The 22216-nt window shown below is 54.3% G+C and overlaps 2 protein-coding genes across 3 annotated transcripts in view; one reads left to right on the top strand and one right to left on the bottom strand.

Moving 5' to 3' along the window:
* Positions 1-2897: 2897 nt before the first annotated feature.
* LOC132376617 (fumarylacetoacetate hydrolase domain-containing protein 2A) lies at positions 2898-12680 on the top strand. Of its 2 annotated transcripts, none has more exons than XM_059942352.1 (8): positions 2898-3062; positions 5709-5959; positions 7172-7388; positions 10533-10592; positions 10788-10950; positions 12033-12141; positions 12274-12341; positions 12462-12680. In XM_059942352.1, exons 2-8 carry the CDS (start codon positions 5715-5717, stop codon positions 12482-12484), a joined length of 885 nt encoding a protein of 294 aa, XP_059798335.1. In that variant the 5' UTR covers positions 2898-3062; positions 5709-5714; the 3' UTR covers positions 12485-12680. The 2 variants fall into 2 exon arrangements, with proteins under 2 accessions (XP_059798335.1, XP_059798334.1); XM_059942351.1 differs by having other exon boundaries at positions 12254-12341.
* Positions 12681-12885: 205 nt separating this feature from the next.
* Positions 12886-22216, bottom strand: part of GPAT2 (glycerol-3-phosphate acyltransferase 2, mitochondrial) — a 33934-nt gene continuing 24603 nt past the window's right edge. Inside the window, exons 4-22 of the mRNA XM_059943482.1 lie at positions 22098-22171; positions 21615-21719; positions 21252-21380; positions 18736-18835; positions 18200-18333; positions 17789-17888; positions 17476-17688; positions 17016-17135; positions 16766-16848; positions 16308-16426; positions 15581-15651; positions 15251-15509; positions 15014-15162; positions 14755-14832; positions 14119-14250; positions 13917-14037; positions 13748-13813; positions 13454-13509; positions 12886-13098 (exon numbers count right to left, since the gene is read on the bottom strand). Of these exons, the coding sequence (XP_059799465.1) occupies positions 12982-13098; positions 13454-13509; positions 13748-13813; positions 13917-14037; positions 14119-14250; positions 14755-14832; positions 15014-15162; positions 15251-15509; positions 15581-15651; positions 16308-16426; positions 16766-16848; positions 17016-17135; positions 17476-17688; positions 17789-17888; positions 18200-18333; positions 18736-18835; positions 21252-21380; positions 21615-21719; positions 22098-22171 (2226 nt within the window). The 3' untranslated portion in view covers positions 12886-12981. The remainder of the gene's footprint in view (positions 13099-13453; positions 13510-13747; positions 13814-13916; positions 14038-14118; positions 14251-14754; positions 14833-15013; positions 15163-15250; positions 15510-15580; positions 15652-16307; positions 16427-16765; positions 16849-17015; positions 17136-17475; positions 17689-17788; positions 17889-18199; positions 18334-18735; positions 18836-21251; positions 21381-21614; positions 21720-22097; positions 22172-22216) is intronic.

Below are 22216 nucleotides of genomic sequence, written 5' to 3'. Positions count from 1 at the left end.
CTCTTCCAGTTTTGCCGTGGGAACAGTGATGGGCTTTTCTTTTTGAGTAGTGCCAATTCCCTTGATGTCAACATCACCTTTCTTGTAGATTCACATGTATGTGGCCAAAGGAACGACTCCATGTCTTCTAAAAGGCCTAGAGAACATTTATCTATCGAGAACCTCTCCTCTTTCCTTTTGTGTTGGTCATTTTGGCAAATTATCAGAAGATAGATGTGCCAGCCCAAAAGCTAGCGCTATGTTTACAAATTCACTAATCTTTTCTTCTGCAGTGTTGAATCTACCATTAATCCATCTAGTGTATTTTTCATCTCAGATATTGCAGTTTACACCAGTAGAAGTTTGGTTTGGGTCTTTTTTTTCTTTTTAACTTCCCTGTCTCTACTTTTTCTTTTTTTAAAAAAATATTTATTTATTTTTTTGGCTGCGCCAGGTCTTATTTGCACGTGAAGGATCTTCATTGAGGCATGCAGGATCTTTAGTTGTGGCATGTGGGCTCTTAGTTGCGGCATGCGGGATCTAGTTCCCTGACCAGGGATCGAACCTGGGTCCCCTGCATTGGGAGCATGGAGTTTTAACCACTGGACCACTGGGGAAGTCCCTCTACTTAACATTTGAACACACGGAGTACAGTTGTAAAAAACTGTTATAATGTCCTTGTCGGTTAATCCTAACATCTGTCAGTTCTAAGTTGGATTAAATTGCTTTACTATTCTGAGTAATGTTTTCCTGCTTCTTTCCAAGCTGGCTAATCTTTGATTAGATATCAGATCTTGTGAAGTTTACCTTGTTGGATGCTAGATATATTTTTTAAATTTTCTATAAACATGATTGAGCTTGGTCTGTGATGTACTTAAGTTACTTGGAGACAAGTTTGATCCTTTTGTGTCTTGATTTTACGATTTGTCAGGCAGGACTGGAGCATTGTTTAGTCTAGGGTTCATTATTCCCCGTTACGGAGGCAAGATCTTTATGAGTACTCTACTCAATGTTCCACGAATTCTGTGTCTTTCCAGTCAGACTAGTGGGAAGAGGCACTGTTCCTGGCCCTGTCAATCTCTTAACACTGTTCCCTCTAATTCTTTCTGATGAATCTTTCCCTGATCTCAGGTCGTTGCCTCACAGGCACGCACTGCTCAGCACTCTGCTGGATACTCGAGGGGGAACATCTGCAGATCTGTGTTCCCTTTCTGCCCAGGTCTCCTGTTTAGTACTCTGTCCTGTAAACTCTAGCTTCCTTGGTCTCACCAGGCCCTCAGCTCCATTGCTGCAACTTATGGGGAATGCTGGCTTCACCTCAGTTCCCCCTCTCTGTGCCGTGGGAGAGGAAACTCTCTCAAAGCATTAATCTGGGGAACCGCAGGGCTTGTCTCATGTGTTTCATGTCTGAGATCCCTGTTCTTCATTGCCTGAGGTCCGATTTCTTGAAAACCATTGTTTTGCATATGTCGTATGAGTTTTTTGGTTGTTTCACGAAGGAGGGTAAATCCTATCCATTCCTCCACCTTGTCCAGGACGGAAGTCCTCTCTCCTTGGCGTTTAGAAAGCATAGTTGCCAGACCTCTGCCTAAGTTATGTGTTCCTCTCACTGTGTTTCCCTTCAATCTCTCTGGCTGATCCTTACAGATCTCCTGACTGGGGGTTACGCCAGGCTCTCTTTAGCACGTTCCCTTGATGACTCTCACACCCCAGGTTCCATTTATGTCTCTATGCTGACCTCTATCTTCAAGCCGGACAAGAGCCGAAGCTCCAGATCCGTGTCTCCAATGGCCCACCCTGCAGAGTCCCCTTGAATGTCCCATGGGCACACTAAATACAACCCATCCAACACTAAGCTCACCATCCTCCCCCCAGACTTGCTGCCTCTCCAGAACCCGTCTCCATGAATGGCACTGCCATCTACCAGGCCAGAGACCTACGAGTCGGCCTTGCACCTCCTTCCACCTTACTCCCACCTCCTGTCATCACTGAGGGCCATCAGTTCTGCCTTCTAAACATCTCTGGACTTTCACCATCTCTGCACTACGCCAAGCCACCACTGCTCTCAGCTGCACCACTCTTAACCCAGACACCTTTCCTTGAACAAAACTTCTCAAGTGCAAGTCTAATCACGGCACTCCGCCCAGTGAGGACCTTCCAGTGGCCTCCTGTGTGCTTAGATAAGGCTCAAACTCCTTTCTGGGGCAAATAAAGCCCTTGATGATCTGCTCCTTTATTAAGTCTTGGGCTTCTTGCCCAGAGCCCCTCGTATGTCTTTATGCCTGGAGAGCTGGATTGTAACTGTTTAATTAAACCACCTCTCCACTAGAATGCCTGTTTTCTAACGATGGAGGTTATGCCTCCTACTACCCTGCGCACAGTCCCATATAGTGCATAAGAGGACAGGGCTGTAAAAGGCTGTAATTTTGCTTAAGAATGCCATCTTAAGCAAAATACTTCCGACCGAAGGTTCCCCATATGTAAAATTGGTGCAATCACCACTCCTCTCTTCACTGATATGGCACAATCAGTAGACAAAAAGAGCTGTCTTTGTCAACCAGCGCGCCAGAATTTGGTCTCCACGCATTTCGCTCAACCATCAGAGCAGGGCCTGGCCCAGATGCTGGGCCCGACGCGGGCGAGGCCAGCGAGGCGCCCAGGGCGCAAAATGTCAAGAAGCACCCCCTTTCGGGTTCATGCAAGCGCACGCCGCCCCGAGAGCGAGTGCCTTCGAGCATGTGGCGTCCGGGGTATCCGCCTGGCTTCGCCGGCGTCAGATCCGCACCCACAGGCCTACAGGAACGCGAGAAAGACTACCCACCCTCGGGCGCTGGACCCACCCCCTCGGCGACTTGGCTTCCGGCACCGAACTAGACGCCCTGCTATTGGCCGTTGTCCCGTGACGTCACCAAGGAGCGCCCGCCTCTGCTGACGCCTTATTTACAGGAGCGGCGCGGCGTTCCCCGTCGTAGCGTTAGAATTTCTGGCTGGTTGCGGTCTCTGGGGCGTTGTACCTGCGCTCAGGCGCCCGGTGACCTTGGCCTCGGGCCCGCGAGTCGTATCCCGACAGCACAGGGCGCCAGGTAGGTTAGGTTTAGGCCAGACGGCGGGGTGCACCGGGCCTCAGCTTTCCTCCGGGCCTCCCGCTGAGGGCAGGACTGGACTCTGGTGCCCGGCCGCTCCGACCACACGGACTGGGCGGGCGGGCCCTCTTGGGCGCCCACTGAGTGCAGGGGACGGAGCTGGGCATACAGGGAAAGTGGGGGACTGGCACAGGGACCCAGGCGAGTGGATGGTGGGACGCGGTCCCAGGTGCAAACCTTTGTCTCGCCTGCGCCTTTGCCGCTCCATGTCCCTGCCTCTTTGCTTAGGGACCCTTTTCCAGAGTCGGATTGAGCTCAGGCTCTGCGGCACAGTGGTTCCCTCAGGAGCAGCGGGGCCACTTTCAGGTACCTCGGCAGGTGACTTCACCTCCTTCAGCCTCAGTGCCCCTTCTGTAAAATGAGGCGCTCAGCTTGAGGGGATTGCTAGAGGGCGCGGAATGAGAACCTGCAAGGGCCTGACATGTGGGAAGAGCAGTCAGTGGGGCCTGCGGTTATCTGGGAGAGCAGGTGACCAGCCTTATCCCTGAGGCAGTAGCCAGCAGGAGATCAAGTTTTCAGGGCATGCAGGGTGTCGCTGGGCCTCCAGAAGATTTCCTGTTGGAGGTTCCTACTTCTCACAACCACCTCTGGGCTAAAGTGTCCAACTCCCCAAATGCCTAGGACACTTTAGCCCAAACCAAGAACTTCAGTGTCACCTGGACTTGGATTCAAGTCCCAGTTCTTTCCTGTCCTTGGGAACTTGGGCAAATCCCTTAACCTCTTTGAGCCTTAGTTTTTTCATCTGTGAAATGGGACCAACAGTCCCTACCGTCCACAGTGGTCAAGAGAATTAAATCAGCCATTGTAGGTAAAACAAAGTAAGACCTGGCATGCAGTGGGATAATAATCTTAGTGTGTGGAGTATATGAGTGCATACACTTTAGCTTGAACAGCCCCTGACAGTGGCATGGTTGGTGCTTGTGTAAGACAGGAGGGTGGGAGGTTCAAAACTCCTGGTTTTCTGGTTAAACTCATCGGCCAGCACAGCGATCAGATCAGTGACCTGGATCTAATGAGTGTTTAACTGAACAAGGCAGATGGAATCATCAGAGAACCAGGAGTCTGGGATGACCTCCATGTGCTTGAGCATAAAGGGCTACTTTTATTTTTTTATTTTATTTATTTATTTTTGGCTGCGTTGGGTCTTCGTTGCTGCACCCTGGCTTTCTCTAGTTGTGGCAAGCGGGGGCTACTCTTCGTTGCAGTGCGCGGGCTTCTCGTTGCGGTGGCTTCTCTTGTTGCGGAGCACAGGCTCTAGGCGCGTGGGCTTCAGTAGTTGTGGCACGTGGGCTCAAGTAGTTGTGGCCCGCAGGCCCTAGAGCGCAGGCTCAGTAGTTGTGGCGCACAGGCTTAGTTACTCCGCGGCATGTGGGATGTTCCTGGACCAGGGCTTGAACCCGTGTCCCCTGCATTGGCAGGCGGATTCTTAACCGCTGCGCCACCAGGGAATCCCTAAAGGGCTACTTTTAAAGGCAAGGAACCATGAAGAGGAGGGACTGTTGGGGTGGAGGCCAGACTCAGAAACAAAAGAAGAGAATGGGGTTTGTCTTGGCGTGGAGCCTAGAACTCAAAATGGGACCTGAGCCTTGTTGATACTTTGTAAGTGATTTGAGGAGCGAAGGCACAGCCACCCCTCCTGAGGCTGACAATCACCAAGCTTTCCCAAGTAGTGAAGAGTCCAGCCCCTGCTTCTGGCATTTGATCATTGAACAGAGAGTAGCTGAGAGCCTTCTGTGTGGCAGGCACAGTGCAAGGCACTATGGACTCGGCAGCGAAAGAGACAGCTGTGGCCTCAGAACCCAGAGGGGAGACAGCCCTGTGATGCCTGTCAGGTGTAGACCCTGCCCTCTGTCTGCAGCCTCTTTTCTAGGGCAGCCTGTACTCCAGCACAGGAGCCACTAAATAATTACTGCCTGGAGAGGCAAGCGGGGGCTGCTCCTAAAAGGCTGCGACAGCCTGGAAGGGGTTCTGGCTTGGTCATGTGAGCAGTGGAAAGCATTTTAAGTAGGAGGGTAACAGGATCAAATTGGCATTTAAAAAACTACCCGTGGCAGCTGTGAAGCCAGTTTCACCTGTGATCTCTTGCTCATGCTGGGCCCCACTCTTAACTAATTCCTAGCCCTGCTCATCTTAGCCCAGCCCACACTTCCTCAAGAAACTAGACAAAGACAGGGCCCTTGATCTACACAGCAGCAGTCCCAATTGCAGAATCCTACTTAACGGCATCCGTTGTTAACATCAGTCTCCCCTGTAGGTAGGATGGCAGGGCTGAGTGTGTCTGACCTACATTCTTTGCCCGGTGCCCCAGTGGTGCCAGCTACAGCCTGAGCTTTCAGAAAGCACTGGTTGACGGAAGGCTGGAATCCCTGGGACCTAGCTCAGTGGCTGGCGTGAAGTAGTTGCTTCGCTAGAAATGTTTCATTTGAAACACGTGAAATAAGTTAAAACCTGGACCACTTCCCATGTGCTGAGCCAAGAATGGCTCATGGGGCAAAAGGACTTGGGCTGCAGCTTGAGGAGCTTTGGGAACCCCAGTGATGGTTTCGGACTCTCTCCGTCCCCTAGGACCCACTTTTTTCTCCATAGGCTCCGATGCTGGTCTCTGGTAGAAGAAGGTGGCTCACGGCTCTGCTGCAGGCTCAGCGTTGGCCCTTTCAACCCTCCAGAGACATGAGGTTGGTGCAGTTCCGGGCACCCCACCTGACGGGACCTCATCTGGGCCTGGAGTCAGGGAATGGTGGAGGTGTCATCAACCTCAGCGCCTTTGACCCCACACTGCCCAAGACGATGATAGAGTTCCTGGGGCAGGGAGAGGCCGCTCTCTCAGTGGCAAAGAGGTAAATCAGCAGGCAGCAGTGCCCTGCCGCAGCTACCCCGTTCCCCCTCCCTCCTCCCACCTGCCTCCTCTTTTGCAACCCAGCCTTCGTTTCTCACCTGTTCTCTTAGTGAAGAGCCTTAGAAATCTTTTATGACAACATCCTCAGTTTACAGAGGGGGAAACCGAGGCCCAGGGAGGATGATTGACTATCCCAAGGCCACACACTTGGTGGTGGAGCCAGAATTCTACTTTGTCACACTGCCTTCCCTGGGGCACTAAGTTCCTGCTTGCCTGAGGGGCTGGAACCTGGGTTCCTAAGAGGCATCTTGGGAAGCTCATTAGGAGAGAGGACTGCAGGAGGTTCTTAAAGATGGTTCTTGGGTTTGGGCTAGGTTAGCTGGGGCCTCCCTGAAGCCAGGAGTCCTGTGGAATCTGGTCTGAAGGTGTTGATGAACAGTAAATTAAAAACCACTTTGAGGGGACTTCCCTAGTGGTCCAGTGGTTAAGACTCCGCGCTTCCACTGCAGGGGGCGAGGGTTTGATCCCTGGTCGGGAACTAAGAGCCCGCATGCCGCGTGGTGTGGCAAAAAAAAAAACCCAAAAACAAAAAACCACTTTGAGGTGTCATTTTCACATATTTAACTGACAAAAAATACAGATGTTTGACAGCATACAGTGTTGGTAACAGTATTTTTCCCCTACTTTCATATTCTCGCAAGATGAGAAACTACTTCTGTGTCCCTCAGTAGAGAATTGGGTGTATCTCTACTGTGTAGTAATATGCAGCCATACGAAAACGAGGAAGCTGTATACTGTTATGGTGAGATCTCTAACATACATATATTTTTAAAAGGTATATATAATTGTGCTATCATTTGCATAAAAAAAGATGGGAGAAGAGTATGCAGAGAGTGGCTGTGAAGAGCTACGTAGGACACAGTGGTTTTCTCCAGGGCTGGAGCAGGGTGACTAGGAGAAGGTGTAGAAGAGAGACCTTTCCGTTATTCCCATTTGCACCTTCTGGATTCTCTTACATGGACATGTATCACCTAATGGGGGAGAGGAAATCAACACTGGATAAATATAAACAGCGCTCTGATGTCAAAGGACAGTAACTGCGCTTGATTTTCCTGCTGACTCCGATGGTTGATCTAGGAAATACACTTTAAAAACTTGTAGCTGCTGCAGGATCTCCCCAGAGTGCCCCTCTCTCCTGCTCTGGTCTCTGCAGAGCCCTGGCTGCCCAGTTGCCAGTCCTTCCACGGTCAGAAGTGACATTCCTGGCCCCAGTTACACGGCCAGACAAGGTGGTGTGCGTGGGCATGAACTATGTGGACCACTGCAAAGAGCAGAACGTGCCCGTGCCCAAGGAGCCCATCATCTTCAGCAAGTTTGCCAGCTCCATCGTGGGGCCCTACGACGAGGTCGTCCTCCCTCCTGAGAGCCAGGTTGGTGCCTCCCCACCGTCCCCCCGAGTCACTGGGGCCCATCACACAGGTGCTCAGCCTCCAGTCTAAAGGAACCACCTGTTGCTCAGTAGTGCATTAAACAGAAACTCCAGGGGATTATACAGTAATAAGACTGCTCTCGGGGGTGGGGGGGGAGAAGTTAATTTATATCTTTTCCTGATTACAAAAGTAATATACTTGCATTATAGAAAATTAATAAAATACAGATAAACATAAAGAGAAGTCACCCATGTTCCCACTGCCCAGGGCTTGCAACATTTATGTTTTGCTGTATATCTTCCCAGTGTTTTTCTGTTCCTGTTTCTATTTATACTGTACATATGCCTACCATTTACTTAAGTCTCCAGCAAGAACGTTTTTCATGCCATTAAATATTCTCCCCTGACATTTTTTAGGTTACTGCTTAGTTTCCTATTGTATCAATGGCCATAATTTATTCAGTAGTCCTCATATTGCTAGATAGGTTGTTTCCAGTTTTTAGCCTTTATAAGTAGTGTTGCAGTGAACTCCTTATAGAAAAGACTATACACTATGCACATCCATGAATGTGTGATTATTTCCTTTGAATAAACTCTTAGAATTTGAATGTCTTTGTCAGAGTGTAGGCAGGGTTTCAAAAATCAGCCAAAGTGACCTTAAGAAAAGTTGCAAAAGCAATTTATATGTCTACCAGTAGTGTATGTACCCTTACTAATACTTTCAAATTTTTAGTTTAGGAATATTTTGGAAATTACAGGAAAGTTGAAAAAAAGTACAGTGACTACCCACAGACTCTTCCCCTGGATTCACTGTTAACATTCTGCCGTATTTGCTTTTCCTCTTCCTCCCCCTGTCCCTCTTCCTCTCCTTCCCTCGTGTCCCACAGGCACACACACACTTTTTTTGGAGGGGGAGTGGGAAGAACCTTTGAAAGTAAGTTATAGACATTAAGACAGTTCACTCATAGAAACTTCAACATGCATCTCCTAGGAATAAGGACAATGTCCTACATGACCATAATACCATTATCACAACTAAGAAAGTTAACATGAGTAATATCTAATATGCAGTCCAATTGGGAATATTCCCAGTTGCCCCCAAAGATGACTTTTAATTTGGGTCCTGTTTTGTTTTCTGGTTTTGGTCCAAGATCAATCAAGGTCATACATTGTATTTGGTTATGTCTCTTTAGTGCCTTTTATCTAGAACAGGGATCCACAGACTTTTTCTCAAAGGGCCAGTTAGTAAGTATTAGGCTTTGAGTGCCAAATAGTGTCTTTTGCAGCAGTTCAGCTTTGCCATTGTGAAGTATGAAAGCTGCATAGCTGATACGTGAATGAATGAATATGGCTGTGTTCCAGGAAAATTTTGTCTACAGTAACAGACAGCAAACAAGCAAGGATTTGGTCTGTGGGCCATAGCTTGCCGGCCCCTGATGTCAAGCAATTTTTCCCCCTGCCCTTTTTTATCTTTAATGACACTTTTTGAAGAAACCAGGCAAGTTGTCTCATAGCATGTCTCACACTCTGGATTTGTCTGGTTGGTTCCTCATGATTAGATTCAGGTTAAACATTTTTGTCAAGTTCTACACAGGTGTCTTAACCTGTTCAGGCTGCTATTACAAAATACCACAGAATGGATGGCTCATACACAAGGCATTTAATTCTCACAGTTCTGGAGTCAAGGAAGTCCAAGATCAAGGTGCCAACAGATTTGGTGCCTGGTGAGGGCCCACTTCCTGGTCCATAGACGACTGTCTGTTCACTATGTCCTCACGTGGTAGAAGGGAGCTCTCTGGGATCTCTTTTTATAAGGGCACTGATCCTCTTCATGGAGGCTCTGCCTTCATGACCTAATCACCTCTCAAAGGTCTCACCTCCTAATACCATCACCTTGGGGGTTAGGTTTCAGTATATGAATTGGGGGGTGGAGGGGGTGGGACACAAACATTCAGTCTGTAGCAACAGGTGTGTACTTGCATTGCATCCCACTGGGAGACTCTTGTCGGGCCCTGAAGTTTGATCCCTTAGTTTACTTGATGCTCATGTGACCTCTCCATTGTAAAGGTACATTTCACTGTGGTAATTAGTAAACAATCTGCAGGGTAGACATTGAAACCATGTGACTATCTTATTGCCTCACAATTTTTCATCCAGGGGTCATCTGGTCATCCTTACCTGAATCCATTATTGCAGTAAGGGTTAGAAAAAGGTGATTTTTTCTGTCTGTCTATTTCATTAGCTGGTACTCTGTTTCATTAGCTGGTACTCTGAAGAAACACTGCTTCCCTCTTTTTTTTTTTTTTCTTTTTTTAACCCATGTCCCTTTAGTATCACTGTAAATTCCTGATTTTTAGTTTTATTCAATATGTCATAGTCTATCATTTACATTCTTTTTGATACTCAAAAGGTCTCAATTTGGCCAGTGAGGGCCTTCAAGATGGCCCCCATCTATATCACTTTCTGAGTACTTCCTTGCTATGGCCAAGCTATTACAGGCTCATCTTGTACTCTCTGTCTCAGACTTGGAATTAGCCATTTCCCCAAGGAACCCAGTTCTTTTTTGTGTTTCTGGTTGTTACTGTTAGAAAGAGCAGTCAGTTTGAAAGGCTAAATTGTTATCTATTTTATAGGGCACTTTGTGGTTTACGGAAAGGGCCGAGCATGTTTTCCTTTTTGTGGCCATGTATATGTATTCCTTTTTGTGAATTGCTTATTCAAGCCTTTGGCCCACATTTATTTCGGCATGTTGATCTTTTTCTCGTTATTATTTGAGTTAGTGCGTTAGAGCATTTAGAGTAGTGCCTGGCACACAGTAGGGTTAGCTGATGTTACCTGGTATTCATCCTTTTCTGGAAGTATCAAGAGTGACTCTTAAACTCCCTACCCGGACAAACGCTGCTCTTCTGCAGCCGCTCGGAGAGCTCTGCCTGCCTCTTGGGGTGCTGCCTGCCACTGCCCAGTTGATGGGTCTGCACGTGATACCTCCCCTGCTGTTCACTCCACTCTGGCTCGAGGTCTTACAGATGGGGGCCGGCAGCCAACCCCACCGTTAAGGGGCCCTGGCCCTGAGGCGGTGTGTAGCGCCTCGGCAGAGGAGCGGGGCCCAGAGCAGGCAGCTCACTGCTCGTTTCCCGCTCTGCAGGAGGTGGACTGGGAGGTGGAGCTGGCCGTGGTCGTTGGAAAGAAGGGCAAGCACATCAAGGTGAGGTGGGAAGGGCAGTGCCATCTGTCCCCGGCATTGGGAGGTGGTTGGCATCTACCTGCTCCTGACCCTGCCTTGCCTCTCATCCACCACCTCTGGCCACTAACGTGGGACCAAGGCTTTTGAGATCCTTTGTTACAGGGGTTGGTGTCATGATTTAACCTCCAATCTGGCCAAACCCCCTGCCCCCCATAGGCCACAGATGCCATGGCCCATGTGGCTGGCTTCACTGTGGCACATGACGTGAGTGCTCGTGACTGGCAAATGAGACGCAATGGAAAGCAGTGGCTGCTGGGAAAAACCTTTGACACCTTCTGCCCCCTGGGCCCTGCCTTGGTGACCAAGGACAGTGTAGCAGGTAGGTCTCTGACAGCCCACTTGGTGACTCCTCTTGCTCTTAGATACATCAGTGAAGAGAAAGCAGCTTTCTGGGAAACGGGAGTGAGGGGTTTGGCTCCATGTGGGCCCCCTATCCCCAGCTGCCCTTTCGTTGGTTGCTTATATTAGAGCAAATCTCTCAGTGTGGGCCATGAGTTCTCTAGTGGGCCTCGCCCTGTCCCCTCACCCCATGGAGAGCCACAGTTGCAGAGGTGGTGAATCTGCATTCATGAAGTGAATGACGAAGCACAGTGCTCTCAGGATGGGTGGGTCAGGCTTCCTCCAGCTGCCACCATCTGGGAGAGTCTTTAAGTTGGAAAGAAGCAGAGCTGGCCTTTGAGCATCACAGAAAACGGCTGTTCCAGAGCCCCCTGCACCTTCACCGTGCCCTTGCTGCTTGTAGCTGCTGCTGCCTGCCTACACAGTGGCTGGGTGAGGTCCTGTGAGAGCCAGGAAGAGAGACGGTGCTTAAGAGAGCAGAGCACAGCCATCTGGGCAGGGCCGTGTCCGTGCAGTTCAGCCTCACGCCACCCCGTGCAGTCAGTCATCAGAGAAGTTAAATGGTGATCCCTGGGGTGGGGGCGGGGGTGGTGTTTGTGAATGTATAAAACACCGAAAAGTTAAAAGTACTGTCTACTCGGGACAGTATTACAGGTAAGCCTTCAGGTGCAGGAGTCTTCACTACTCCTGCTTGTGCTGTTACCCTGTTGCTTTATAGATGCCAAGTCAGCCTCTGCTGTGGGTAGACAGATCTGTTTCTTAAGGCAGAAACAGCCATTTTTCTCTCCCCCTTGAGAGTCTGGAACATCCCCTCCTACACCCACCCAGGGGACCACTGGCAGGCACTCTGCTATGTGGTGGGTACAGGGAGGCCTGCGGAGGCCAGTGTCCACACACAGTCCCAGGGCAGGGAGCGCCAGGAGCAAGCACAGGGAGCCCAGCAGACAGCCCTCTCACCTGGCGAGTCACAAGGCCTCCCTGTGCTTTCATTTTCCAGCTGATTATTGGGAGGGGTTTGAGGGAAAGAAGGGAGAACCCCAAAGTGTTGTTTTTGCATTTCAGATCCACACAACTTAAAGATCTGCTGCCGAGTGAACGGGGAGGTGGTCCAGAGTAGCAACACCAACCAGATGGTGTTTAAGACAGAAGAGCTAATAGCCTGGGTCTCCCAGTAAGTGGGGTGGAGCCCTGCCCCCAAACACCCACCTGGAGGCTAAACCGAGCGCTCCATGGCAGGCTGTAGCCACCTCGGCCCCTGGTCTCACCTGGCCCTTTTGCCCTAGGTTCGTCACTCTTTTCCCAGGGGACGTCATCCTGACTGGCACCCCCCCAGGTGTTGGTGTATTCAGAAAACCTCCTGTCTTTCTCAAGGTAGGTTGGCTAAATGAGGAAGAAGGCCTGGCAGGGTGGGCTCAGACTTGAGAAATCCAGGCCTGTGTACGTGCCACACCAAAGGACTGACAGACAGCCTCACGGCCCACTCTGTTGCAGAAGGGCGACGAAGTCCAGTGTGAGATCGAAGGACTAGGTGTCATCGTCAACAAGGTGGTGTGACGGCCTCTACCGCGGGACAAGGTGGGGGCATCTGTTCCCACTGAGCCCAGCACAGGGAGAGGCCCAGTGCCAGCCCCTCTGAGTAGCTCCCCTTCCAGGTAGATGGGGAGGAGATGGTGCTCTCCTCCTCAATAAACTTCTTTTTGGCTTCCTTTAGGATTTGTTTCAAGGAGTGAGATAGGGCATTCTCACACAGTGGGGAAGGAAAGAGCAAATAAATACACACAATCACACCAAACAGACCGACACTGCTGAGCTTGGGAAAAGAGGACTCATCCAGTCCTCTCGTTTATCACACCGAAGGATGCAGAAAGCAAGAGATGGCAAGGGACAGTCAGACCTCAAAGATTTTATAGTCCAGCTCGGGGTTTGCAGCCCCTCCCAGTCCAGCCTTCTGGCTCCAGGGCAGTTGTGTTCTGGGGCTGGGAGGTCTCAACACCGGCTCCTCCTCGTAGTTCTAGCCACAGATGAACTGCCGGATGAACTGTTCCAGCCTTTCCTGATTGTCCCGGCTGGCAAAGGTGCGGGACAGGTGGAGCATGGGGCCTGCAGGGCTGGGCGTCTGCTGCAGCACCTGGGCCACAGAGAAGGGCTCTGAGCGCTCACCACGGGGGCTGGGCCCCTCCCCTGGAAAACTGCAGTGAGACCTGTGGCCCCTTAAGCCTCAGTGTTTGTTTGAGGGCAAATGCTGCCTGCCTCTCAAAACACCCCCAGGGCCCCACCCGGGAGCAGAATGAGCCAGGGGTTTGGGAGACTGAGAGGGGCAGGAAAACTGTCCTACCTTCTCCAACTACTGTCACCACACCTATTCGTGGGAGACCCTGGGTAAATCCCAGGGTGGGTACAGCTAGGCTCCCCTGAACAGCTCTTTCAGGGTATGGGAGTGGGAGGCAGGGGGACAGGAGGGCGGAGAGACCGGCCCCTCTCACCCCCAGGTCTCTGAAGGTCCAGACGGCACTGATGGCGAGATTTGGGTCCACACACTCTGGAGGAAAGAGAAGTGAAGGCTACGGAAGGGAGCCCCGGGGCCCAGCTCCTCTCCTGCTCTTGTCTAAGGAAGGGACAACCGAAGATTAGGGCTCAAGCTGGACCCAAAGGCCCTCTCTGGACTCCTCAGCCGGCCTTCCTGGAGTTGGGCTTTCGCTGTCCACTAGGGGGCGGCAGCCACCAGCAAAACTTCCCCGCCTCCCAGGGCCTGGGCTGGCTGCTCGGGACTCACTCACCGAAGAACCCTTCCTCCTGGGCCGTGGCCTCTAAGAACCGGAACAGCTGCTCTGCGTAGCCCGACTCTGTGGGAGAGAGAGGTCTGAGGCCTGGGGCCCCACGCAGGCAGGGCTCCCACCCTGAGCGCTCAGCCTCTCCTCAGGACGGCCGCGGTCGCGCGGGCCTCACCAGTGTCTGGCAGCTGGCCCTGGTGGAGGAAGGTGGCAGCCTGCGCAAAAGCCTTGAGCAGCGGGCTGAGCAGGCGGCAGAGGAAGAGGAAGAAGTCAGGGCAGCGGGACTGCTGGCTGAGCTGGAGGGGGACAGGCCAGGGTGAGGGCAGCTCCCGCTGCCTCCCTACGGCCCCCTCCCCTCATGGCTTCTCCCAGCGCACCCTGAAGTACCGGCCCTCAGCCTCCTCGAAGTCGTCGCTGTCACTGTCGGTAAAGTCCCCACTTGGTTTCCACAGCAGTTTCGCGCTCAAACGCTGCCGCCCGGTGTCGCAGGCTGGCCGGGAGCCTGGGGTCTGAGGGCCGTGGGAGCCATTGGTCCCTGTCAGGCTGGCCAAGGTTCAGCCCCGAGGCCCCCAGACCGGGCTCATGGCCAGCCAGGGAGGTGAAACCAGCACACGCAGACCTGGGGAGCCCAGGAGGATGCCCCAGGCCACACCAGACCATCACAGCTGTGGAGCCAACTTGCGGGGTGAGAGGAAGTGAGCACCCACCCTCAAGGGCCACAGCCCCTGTGGACAAGAAAGGTGGAGGGCGGGGCTTATGCAGAAACCCTCAGGTGCATTTGTCCGATCCTGTCACTATAGCTACACACGGGCCCAGGGCAGATGCGGTCTGACAAGTCCCATGGCGGAGAGTGGCGAGGCGGGGACCAGGCTTCTCTCTCTGCTAGGCCAGGGGCTGTACGCACGCACACACACCCCCAACACACACACATGCCAGAGGAGGAGCCCGGGCCGCTGTCACTCCGGGGGAGGCCAGACCCAGGCAGGGGCTTTGTCTCCAGCTGCCTTTCCTACCTCCTCGGCAACTAGGAGCCCACACTGGATGAGGCGGTCCAGCACCTCCTGACAGTAGCAGTAGGAAGACTGGCAGGGCTGGGGAGAAAGAGGCATCCATGTGGCCTCAGGAGAGCCAGGCAGGGGCCCGGCCAGAGACAGAGACCAGACCTACTGCCGCAGGACATCTTAGGGTCAGGGCTCGGGCAAGCGTGGGCCCCCTCCTACAGCCAAGAAGGGGAGGCCCAGGACCGAGCTGGGCTGGTGGGAGAGGCCTGACCTGCAGCAGCAGCAGGTCCTGTGGCAGCAAGTGCATCAGCAGCAGGATCTGGTGGTACAGCTGGTTCTGGCTCAGCAGCTCGATGCCCTGCAGCTCCCAGGGTCCCTCAGGCGGCACCCTGCCCGCCAGCAGCGCCCGCACGGCACAGGCTGGGGGAGGAGGGGCCGGACGTGAGGAAGGAAGCCATTCCCCTCACCCCTACACACATCCCACCCATCCCAGGCCCTAGGGACTCACCACCCACGGCCTCGCTCAGGAAGGCGGGCAGCAGCTCGGAGCTCAGGCGTGCCAGGTGCGTGAGGCCTGGGCCGGGCCGCAGAACCACCAGCAAGTCCCCCTGCTGGACGCGCAGCAGGGCCACGTGCGGCCGCAGCAGGCTCAGCGCGTGCTGCACCAGGCACTGCAGCTGCCCTGAGAAGCCCACGTCAAAGCCACGCAGCAGCGTCTCCTCTGTCAGCCAGGAGAACTCCCCCAGGAGCTGCGACAGGCACACGCCCTGGTGGGCAGTGAGGGGCTCAGTGGAGGGCCACGCCTCCTCCCCCAGGCCCCCACCCCGCCGTGCCCTACCTTCTGGTGCTTGAACAGCAGCAGCGTTGCCATGATGGCCGTGCTCATCACCGCCGAGCTCGCCGTGCTGGCTAGGGCCAGGGGTGCGGGGATGCCGCTCAGGGGCGGAGGCCCGGCAGCCCGGGCCCTCCGTCACCAGGCAAGCCTTCCCAGTCAAGCACACACCTCCCCGGCAGCAGCCACGTACACACCCCCATACGACTCCACCCCTGGGAAGGCTTGGTCTTCGGGTGCCACCCTCCCCAGTGGAGAAGTGGCATGTATCAAATACATGCTGAGAGCCAGGCTGGGAGCTCAGGGACCTTCCCTGCTTCTTGCAGGTCTACTACCCACCAACCCACAGTCTCTGCCACAGAAGGGACATTTGAGAAGATGGTGATAACAGTGCTGTTAAGAGCCCCCTCTGTGCCAAGCACTGTGTTACGTCCCTTACATACATTGTTCAGTTCAGCTGATGTCACCCCAAGAGAGTGAAGTGATGCGCCTGAGGCCGGGCTGGGCGGCCGCCTGTGTGCTCTCACTTAGTGGCCCCATCACGTTCTCCCTGACTGACCCCCTCCTCAGGGGCAGGGGAAGGTGTTCCACTCTTCTTCACATGTCCCAAGCGGGCCATGCAAGAGGGGGCAGGTACAGAAACCCACCTGGAAAGGAGGGCCCTGACGACTGGCCAACTCTGAGAACAGTGTTCAGGAGCCTCCCTCAAAGGCCAGACCGAGGTTCCCCTCACCATTCAGGACGTGACGGCTCAGCCTCCTGACCAACAGCTGGTCCTCCTCCTTGAGGGCCAGAAGGGGCCCAGTTACTGGGGTCCACTCCTGCTCCTTCTCAGTGTCGGGGACGACGGTACTGGGATAGAGACACAGATCACAAGATGAAGGGACCAAACCTAAAAACAATCATGGGGGAGCCCAGAGCTTTCTCAAAGGTGAGGGTGTTTCCCATCCCCGAAAGAGGTGGCTTGTGTAACCCTAGTCCTTTCCAGGCCTGTGTGCCGTAACCCGCACTCAACTTACAGGCAAGGAGGGGTGCCTGGCATGGTTTGAGATGACCCAAAGTTATTTGGTGGGGGAAGGCTGGAGCTGGTGATGTGTTTGTGGTTCTGGGAGGAGAGGGTGCCAGCTCACAAGCCAGGGCCTAAGAGCTGCCTGCCTTGCCCCTGAGACCCTCATCTTCCTCTGCCCTTACCATTGGCCCAGCACGATGGGCTGCAGCAGCTGCTCCAGGGTCTGCCTGCTGCCCCAGCAGCTTCTGGCGTTGATGATGTATTCCTGCCCAGAACAAGGCTCTTAGGTGGTCTGCCCTGGCCCACCAGGACACCTGCATACAGCCCATCTGAAGTAGGTAATGCTATCCCTGAAGTGGCCTTGAGGGCCAGGCCGCCAGAAGCCCTAGACAGACCCCAGGTACTCCCAGCCTTGCCCAATGGGGTCCATACGTGCAGGGAGAAGGGCTGGGCCAGATGCACACGGACGCAGGCTCGGCGGCTGCAGCCCCAGCCTCGCAGGCTCCGCAGGACAGCCAGAGCTCCGGTCCACAGCCCCAGTGGGGCCGAGGCCTGCAGGGAGAAAGGGGCTAGGGGAGCCGGCTTGCCTGGGGCACGCTTTCTGCTCAAATTCATCTTGGGCCCAAACTGGTATATGACCATGACCTCTCCAAGCTCGTTTTCTCACCTGTGAAACAGGAGAAATCCCTCCCTAGCAAGGTCTTTTGAGTATGAAATGAGAGGATGACTGTAACAGCCTTAGCAGGTGCCACAGGATAACGACCGTAGGGCTGAAATTCCTTTGCACTCCCCCCTTAGCCAAGCCCTGAGGGGAACTCAGCCACAGACACAATATTGTGCCTCCTCTCTGGAGACGGTGTCCACTTGGGTACCCAGGGCAGGAGGGTCTCACGTGGTATGTGTCACGGGGTGCATCTGGAACCAGGTCGTAGGAGATGGCCACTGGCACCAGCATAGCATCTGGGACGACGCCCACCTGGACCACCTGCACCACCAGTCCCAGCCAGGTCTGACCCAGGGCTGACAGCCGAGGCCCCTGAGCCCCAGGGGGCTCCTCCAGGAAGATGAGCAGGGGCTGCCCGCTGACCAGCAGCTGCTCCACAGCCTGGAAGTGGGTGGGGAGAGGCAGGTGTCAAAGCCAGAACAGCAACAGGCCCCCGTACCCTGGCCTGGCCCCATAAACAACCACTGGGCACAGCACTCACCGCATGGACTATAGCCCTTGCAAGGACCCCCTCAGAGCTGTCCAGGGAGAGGCTGGCCTCGGGGGGCAGGAAAAGTCCCCCAAGTTTCTTCAGCAGAGCTCTGTGGGGCACAGGGCAGATGAGGGAAGGCGCTCAGGAGATGGGACCAAGCAGGAGGATAGTGAGAGCCTTGGTCCACACAGGGCCAGCCGGGGTCCTGCCTGAACACTCTGAGGCCAGGCATGGCCCTAGAGCCCACAGCTGACCCTCCATCTGAGCCCCAGAGGCTGGGGTGGCACAAAGTTGAGAGCAGAGGGGCCAGGAAGAGGGCCTCCGGGGAGCTGCTGCCAGAATACCGCCTGACATCCCCACACACCCCTGTCCCGGCCTGGGGACCTCTCCCTTGTATGTCTAAGGGCACAAGACTTTTACCTGAGGATGGGGGAACAGGTGCGGGGATCCCAAGCCACACGGAGCACGCCCAGGCCCTGGGAGAGCAGCACAAAGGGCAGTAGGATCCCATCCAGGAGTGACTTGTGGGTAGAGAGGAGGACGAGCGGCGAGCCCTGCTCCAGGGAGAGCCAAAGGGAAGTGCCAATCCGCCGCCCACCCTGAAGATGCAGGGAGCCGAAACCTAGCGCCTCCAGACCCAGGGCAGCCCCAGAGGGAGGGAGGGAGGGAGGGTTCAGCTGAGCATTCTTCCTGTGAGCACATCTCCCAAAAGCAGAGGAGCTCTGTCAACAGCTTTTAAGGTAATGCACTGACGTAATGGTTGTTAAGACCATGATGAAAAGCCGTTAGAGGAAGTCTCGTGGGAGCAGGACCGTGAGACACAAAGAGAAGGTCGTCAAAGAGCACTGGATTTTTCCCACCAGCTGATGGGGCTGGTCCTGACTCAGGGCTTGGCCTAGCCTCTGCTCCTCTGTCCCCGCCATCCCATCCCCGTCCCAATGGAGGGTGGGCCTTACTGCCTGGGCGGCCTTGTGGACCATCTTCATCTGGCCCTTGTGCAGCTGTACGTTCAGGAAGAAGCAGTTCAGGATCCGCAGCAGTGCCCAGCTGAACAGCCTGGAGAGCAGCACCCAGTCTGAGGCATGGCAGGGCGCGGCCCACGAGGCAGCCCACGGCAGCCCAGAGGGCCGGCCAGAACTCTACAGTGGGCACTACTACTGTCCCCACTTAACAGAAGAGGAAAGTGAGGTTCAGAGAGGTCACAGAAGCTGCTGGGTGAGAGAGAAAGCTAAGGGCGGGTGCTGGGACTAGCAGGCGGGCCTCACAGCAGAGCCCGCGCTGGCAAGTGCTGCTGTCTCCCAACACAACCTCATGGCGCAGCTGCCTCCTATCAGCCTCCGAGCATCTCCCTGCCTCCATTTACCCCAAAGGAGACCACAGAACCAAGACTCTCTCCAGGCATAACCAGCCTTGTCTCTGCAAACTGCTGGGAAAAGTGAACTAAAAAGGGAGGAGTTAGTGATACAAGAAGGAAAGGGGATAACTGAAGGGGCAAAATCTCTGGGGAGGGGTTGTCCAGAGGCCCAATGTGGGGACTGGCTTTAGATGAGGACAGAAGCGTAGACGCAGGCAGCATGGAGATGTGCGGGACACACAGCATGTCCTCATCTGATGGCTTCTATTTCTCCATGAAGCATGAGGCGGTTGGTCAACAGTGGGTAAGTTAGAGAAGGAGCAGTCTAGATTGGAGCCTTGGAGAGTGCAGTGTGCCCCTCTGAGAATCACACTTATAAAGGAAACAGGTCCACCCAGTGTGTGTTTCTCTAGTGACATTTGGCTGCTTAGGTGCAGAGAAGGCAGGCAGCTGGGTTCAAACACAGCCGGGTTGTGCCCAGTGACTCCTTCACAAGGGCACTTTCGTCACAAGGAGCCCTGGAATCGAAGCTAGGCCTGGAGGGCAGGAAAGACAGGAGGGGGGCTGATGGCTGGTGTAAAGGTGCTCAGGTCAAGGGACTGGAAGTCTCGAAAAAGCCAAAGAATTGTCACATGGAGGGCTGGTCGTAGGTCACCAACAACCTCTACTTCCTGTCCTTGCTCAGTTGACCTCTTAGCACTTTCAACACAGCCGAGCCCGACATGTGCAGCCCTGTGCCCTCCTTCCCTCAATGACTCACGCATCCCCCGGCCTGAAGCATCATCTATGTGCTAAAGCTCTGCAAATACATGTTCCTGGCCCCAACCTCTCTTCTGAGCTCCAGACTCATATATATATATAAGCAGCTGCCTCAGTGTCTCCACCAGCATGTCAGGTATCAGAAACTCTTTATGTCCAAAACACCTTTTGTGGGCCAAACTCGCTCCTCCCCAAGCCTGCCCCCTCCCCTCCAACCACACCACCAGGTGCTCAGCCAGAAACCCAGCTCTCCTGCAGCTTCCCCTTCCGCCCTCACTGCTCCCACTGCAACCCTCCAATCCATCAGTGAGTCCTGATAATTTCATACTGGTCTCTCCATCCGTCTTCCCAAGTTCTACTGTCATGCCCATCCCCCATCATTACGTCTCACCTGGACTAACAAAGCAGCTTCCCCAGATGACCTGTTCTCTACTCTTGACCTCAATTAATCTTGTTGTCATTTTCTGCTTAAAACCTTTCCATTGGTTTTCACTGCACTTGGAAGTCAAATCCAAACTTCTTGCATGGCCCTGCATATCTGGTCCCTTCTACCTCTCAGTTTTGTCTCCAACAACTCTCTCCCTCACTTGCCAGCTTCCGACCACATCAGCTACTTGAGCAAACCTGGCCCTTTCCCGCAGCCATAGCTCATGCTCTTCCCTCTGGTAGAACTGTTCCCTCACATCCTCACCTCCCCAAGGCTGGCTCCTTTCCCCCTTTTGTCCCTGGCTTACAAGTCCCTTCCTCCCCTGCAGGTATGCTCAGTCCTAGCCCTTGTTCTGTCCTTCTTGCAGGCGTGTGCATCTCTCCTCACTCTAACCTGAGCATCCCTCCATTTCCCCAGAAGAGTGCCCTGCATCTAAGGAGCTCAGACCTGTGCAGGACAGATGAGGAGGGAGCAAGTAGTGACAGCAGGATGAATGTGGGAGGGAAGAGGAGAGCCTATAAGATGGAGGAACCAGCCACCTCCTGTCTCTCTCCACAGGAACCTGACCTGGGGAAAGGTGGAAGGATAGAGGAGGTACTGGAGTCTAGGTCTCAACCAGGGGTTCCTGGGGTGACCCCCAAGCCCCAACCCCCAGGACAGATACACACCACCAGGCCAGCAGTGGTGAGAACGTGGGCTGGAACCTGGGGGCTGGCTCAGATCAAAGCCCCTCCCCCTTATCCAACTGGTCCCACTAAGAAGGCAGCTGTCTTCAAAAGGTCTCACAGTGTCCAGATCAGGGGCTTACTCAGACTGGTAAATTTACCACCCAGCTCCCCAGGAGGGGAGTCTAGTCTTTACCCAAGCCCAGCCAATGCTCTCTCCCAAAGGGCAGAGGCCCCAGCCCAAAGCACCCTTCAGCACAGAGTTACCTGATCAGAACGGGGCGGGGTGGGGCCTGGATGTGGCCCAAGATGCGCTGTACCTCTCTCTTCACGTGGCTGGGCACCTGGCCTGCCCCAGCCCCTCCTGGGGCCCTCCCAGGGATGACATTCTGAACCCTGTGGTATGGGAGGCAGTGGTGTCAGGCTGGAGCAGGCCTAAGTTCACTTCCCTCAGCCCCACAGAAGCCCCAGGGCACAGCCTCCAGTCTTCACCCGCCATCTTTAAGGAAGGGCCCCAGACCAAGCTAACACTCTAGAAACCAGCCCTTTCAATCAGCCCTGCCTACAGCCTTTGTCATCCCTTCAAGGATCCCAGAAGTACCAGCCAGACCCCAGTCCCTGCCTCCTCACCCAGCGCTCTCCACGATCTTCTGTGGGGCATCCTGGCAGGGGGGTATGTGCTGCTCCAGTGACCACAAGAAATAGCAGAGCCTCCGAACCAGCCAGCCCCGAAACCTGGGCACAGCCCCCGAGCAGGGGGTAGATCTCTCAGAGGGCCCGCCCCTGACGAGGGCCCACAGAGGGCATTCCATCAGGAAGGGATCACCCTAGCCCCAGGGACTGGGAACACCTGAGTTTGGCTTATCATGGAGCAGGAAGAGGAAGCACCTGCCCGTCTGTGGCCTATTCCTACCCCTCTCCCCAGCGAGTAGGGTACAGGTTCAGGGCCTGAAAGCTCACAGAAGGAACTGCAGGAAAGCTCCAAGCCTGCCTGTCCCCACCTGTGGGTTGGGAGCAGAGGAAGGAAGAAAATGATACCACAAAGCAGGGCCCCAGCAGCCCTGCACCCAAGGGCCCTGCCCACCACCCTGCCCCACCCCCAGCTCTGACTACCTGGTGTTCTCCTCCTTCACCAGGATCACATTGCAGAAGCCTAGATCCATTATGCTTCTGTGGAAGAGGGACTCCTGCCCAAGAAGGGCAGGGACAGCATGTCCTTGGGGGGGCCTTTG

The sequence above is a fragment of the Balaenoptera ricei genome, chromosome 13 (assembly GCF_028023285.1).
Source record: "Balaenoptera ricei isolate mBalRic1 chromosome 13, mBalRic1.hap2, whole genome shotgun sequence".
NCBI classification, from domain to species: domain Eukaryota; kingdom Metazoa; phylum Chordata; class Mammalia; order Artiodactyla; family Balaenopteridae; genus Balaenoptera; species Balaenoptera ricei.
The sequence above is the reverse complement of the archived record's forward strand: the minus strand, read 5'-3'. Positions and strand labels throughout refer to the sequence as shown.

What these genes read in the sequence shown, in the direction of transcription:
- LOC132376617 (XM_059942351.1), top strand. Translation starts at nt 5,715, where the DNA reads ATGCTGGTCTCTGGTAGAAGAAGGTGGCTCACGGCTCTGCTGCAGGCT. An exon ending in GCTCTCTCAGTGGCAAAGAG is followed by an intron (nt 5,960 to 7,171) that starts GTAAATCAGCAG and finishes TGGTCTCTGCAG; the next exon opens with AGCCCTGGCTGCCCAGTTGC. An exon ending in GACCAAGGACAGTGTAGCAG is followed by an intron (nt 10,951 to 12,032) that starts GTAGGTCTCTGA and finishes TTTGCATTTCAG; the next exon opens with ATCCACACAACTTAAAGATC.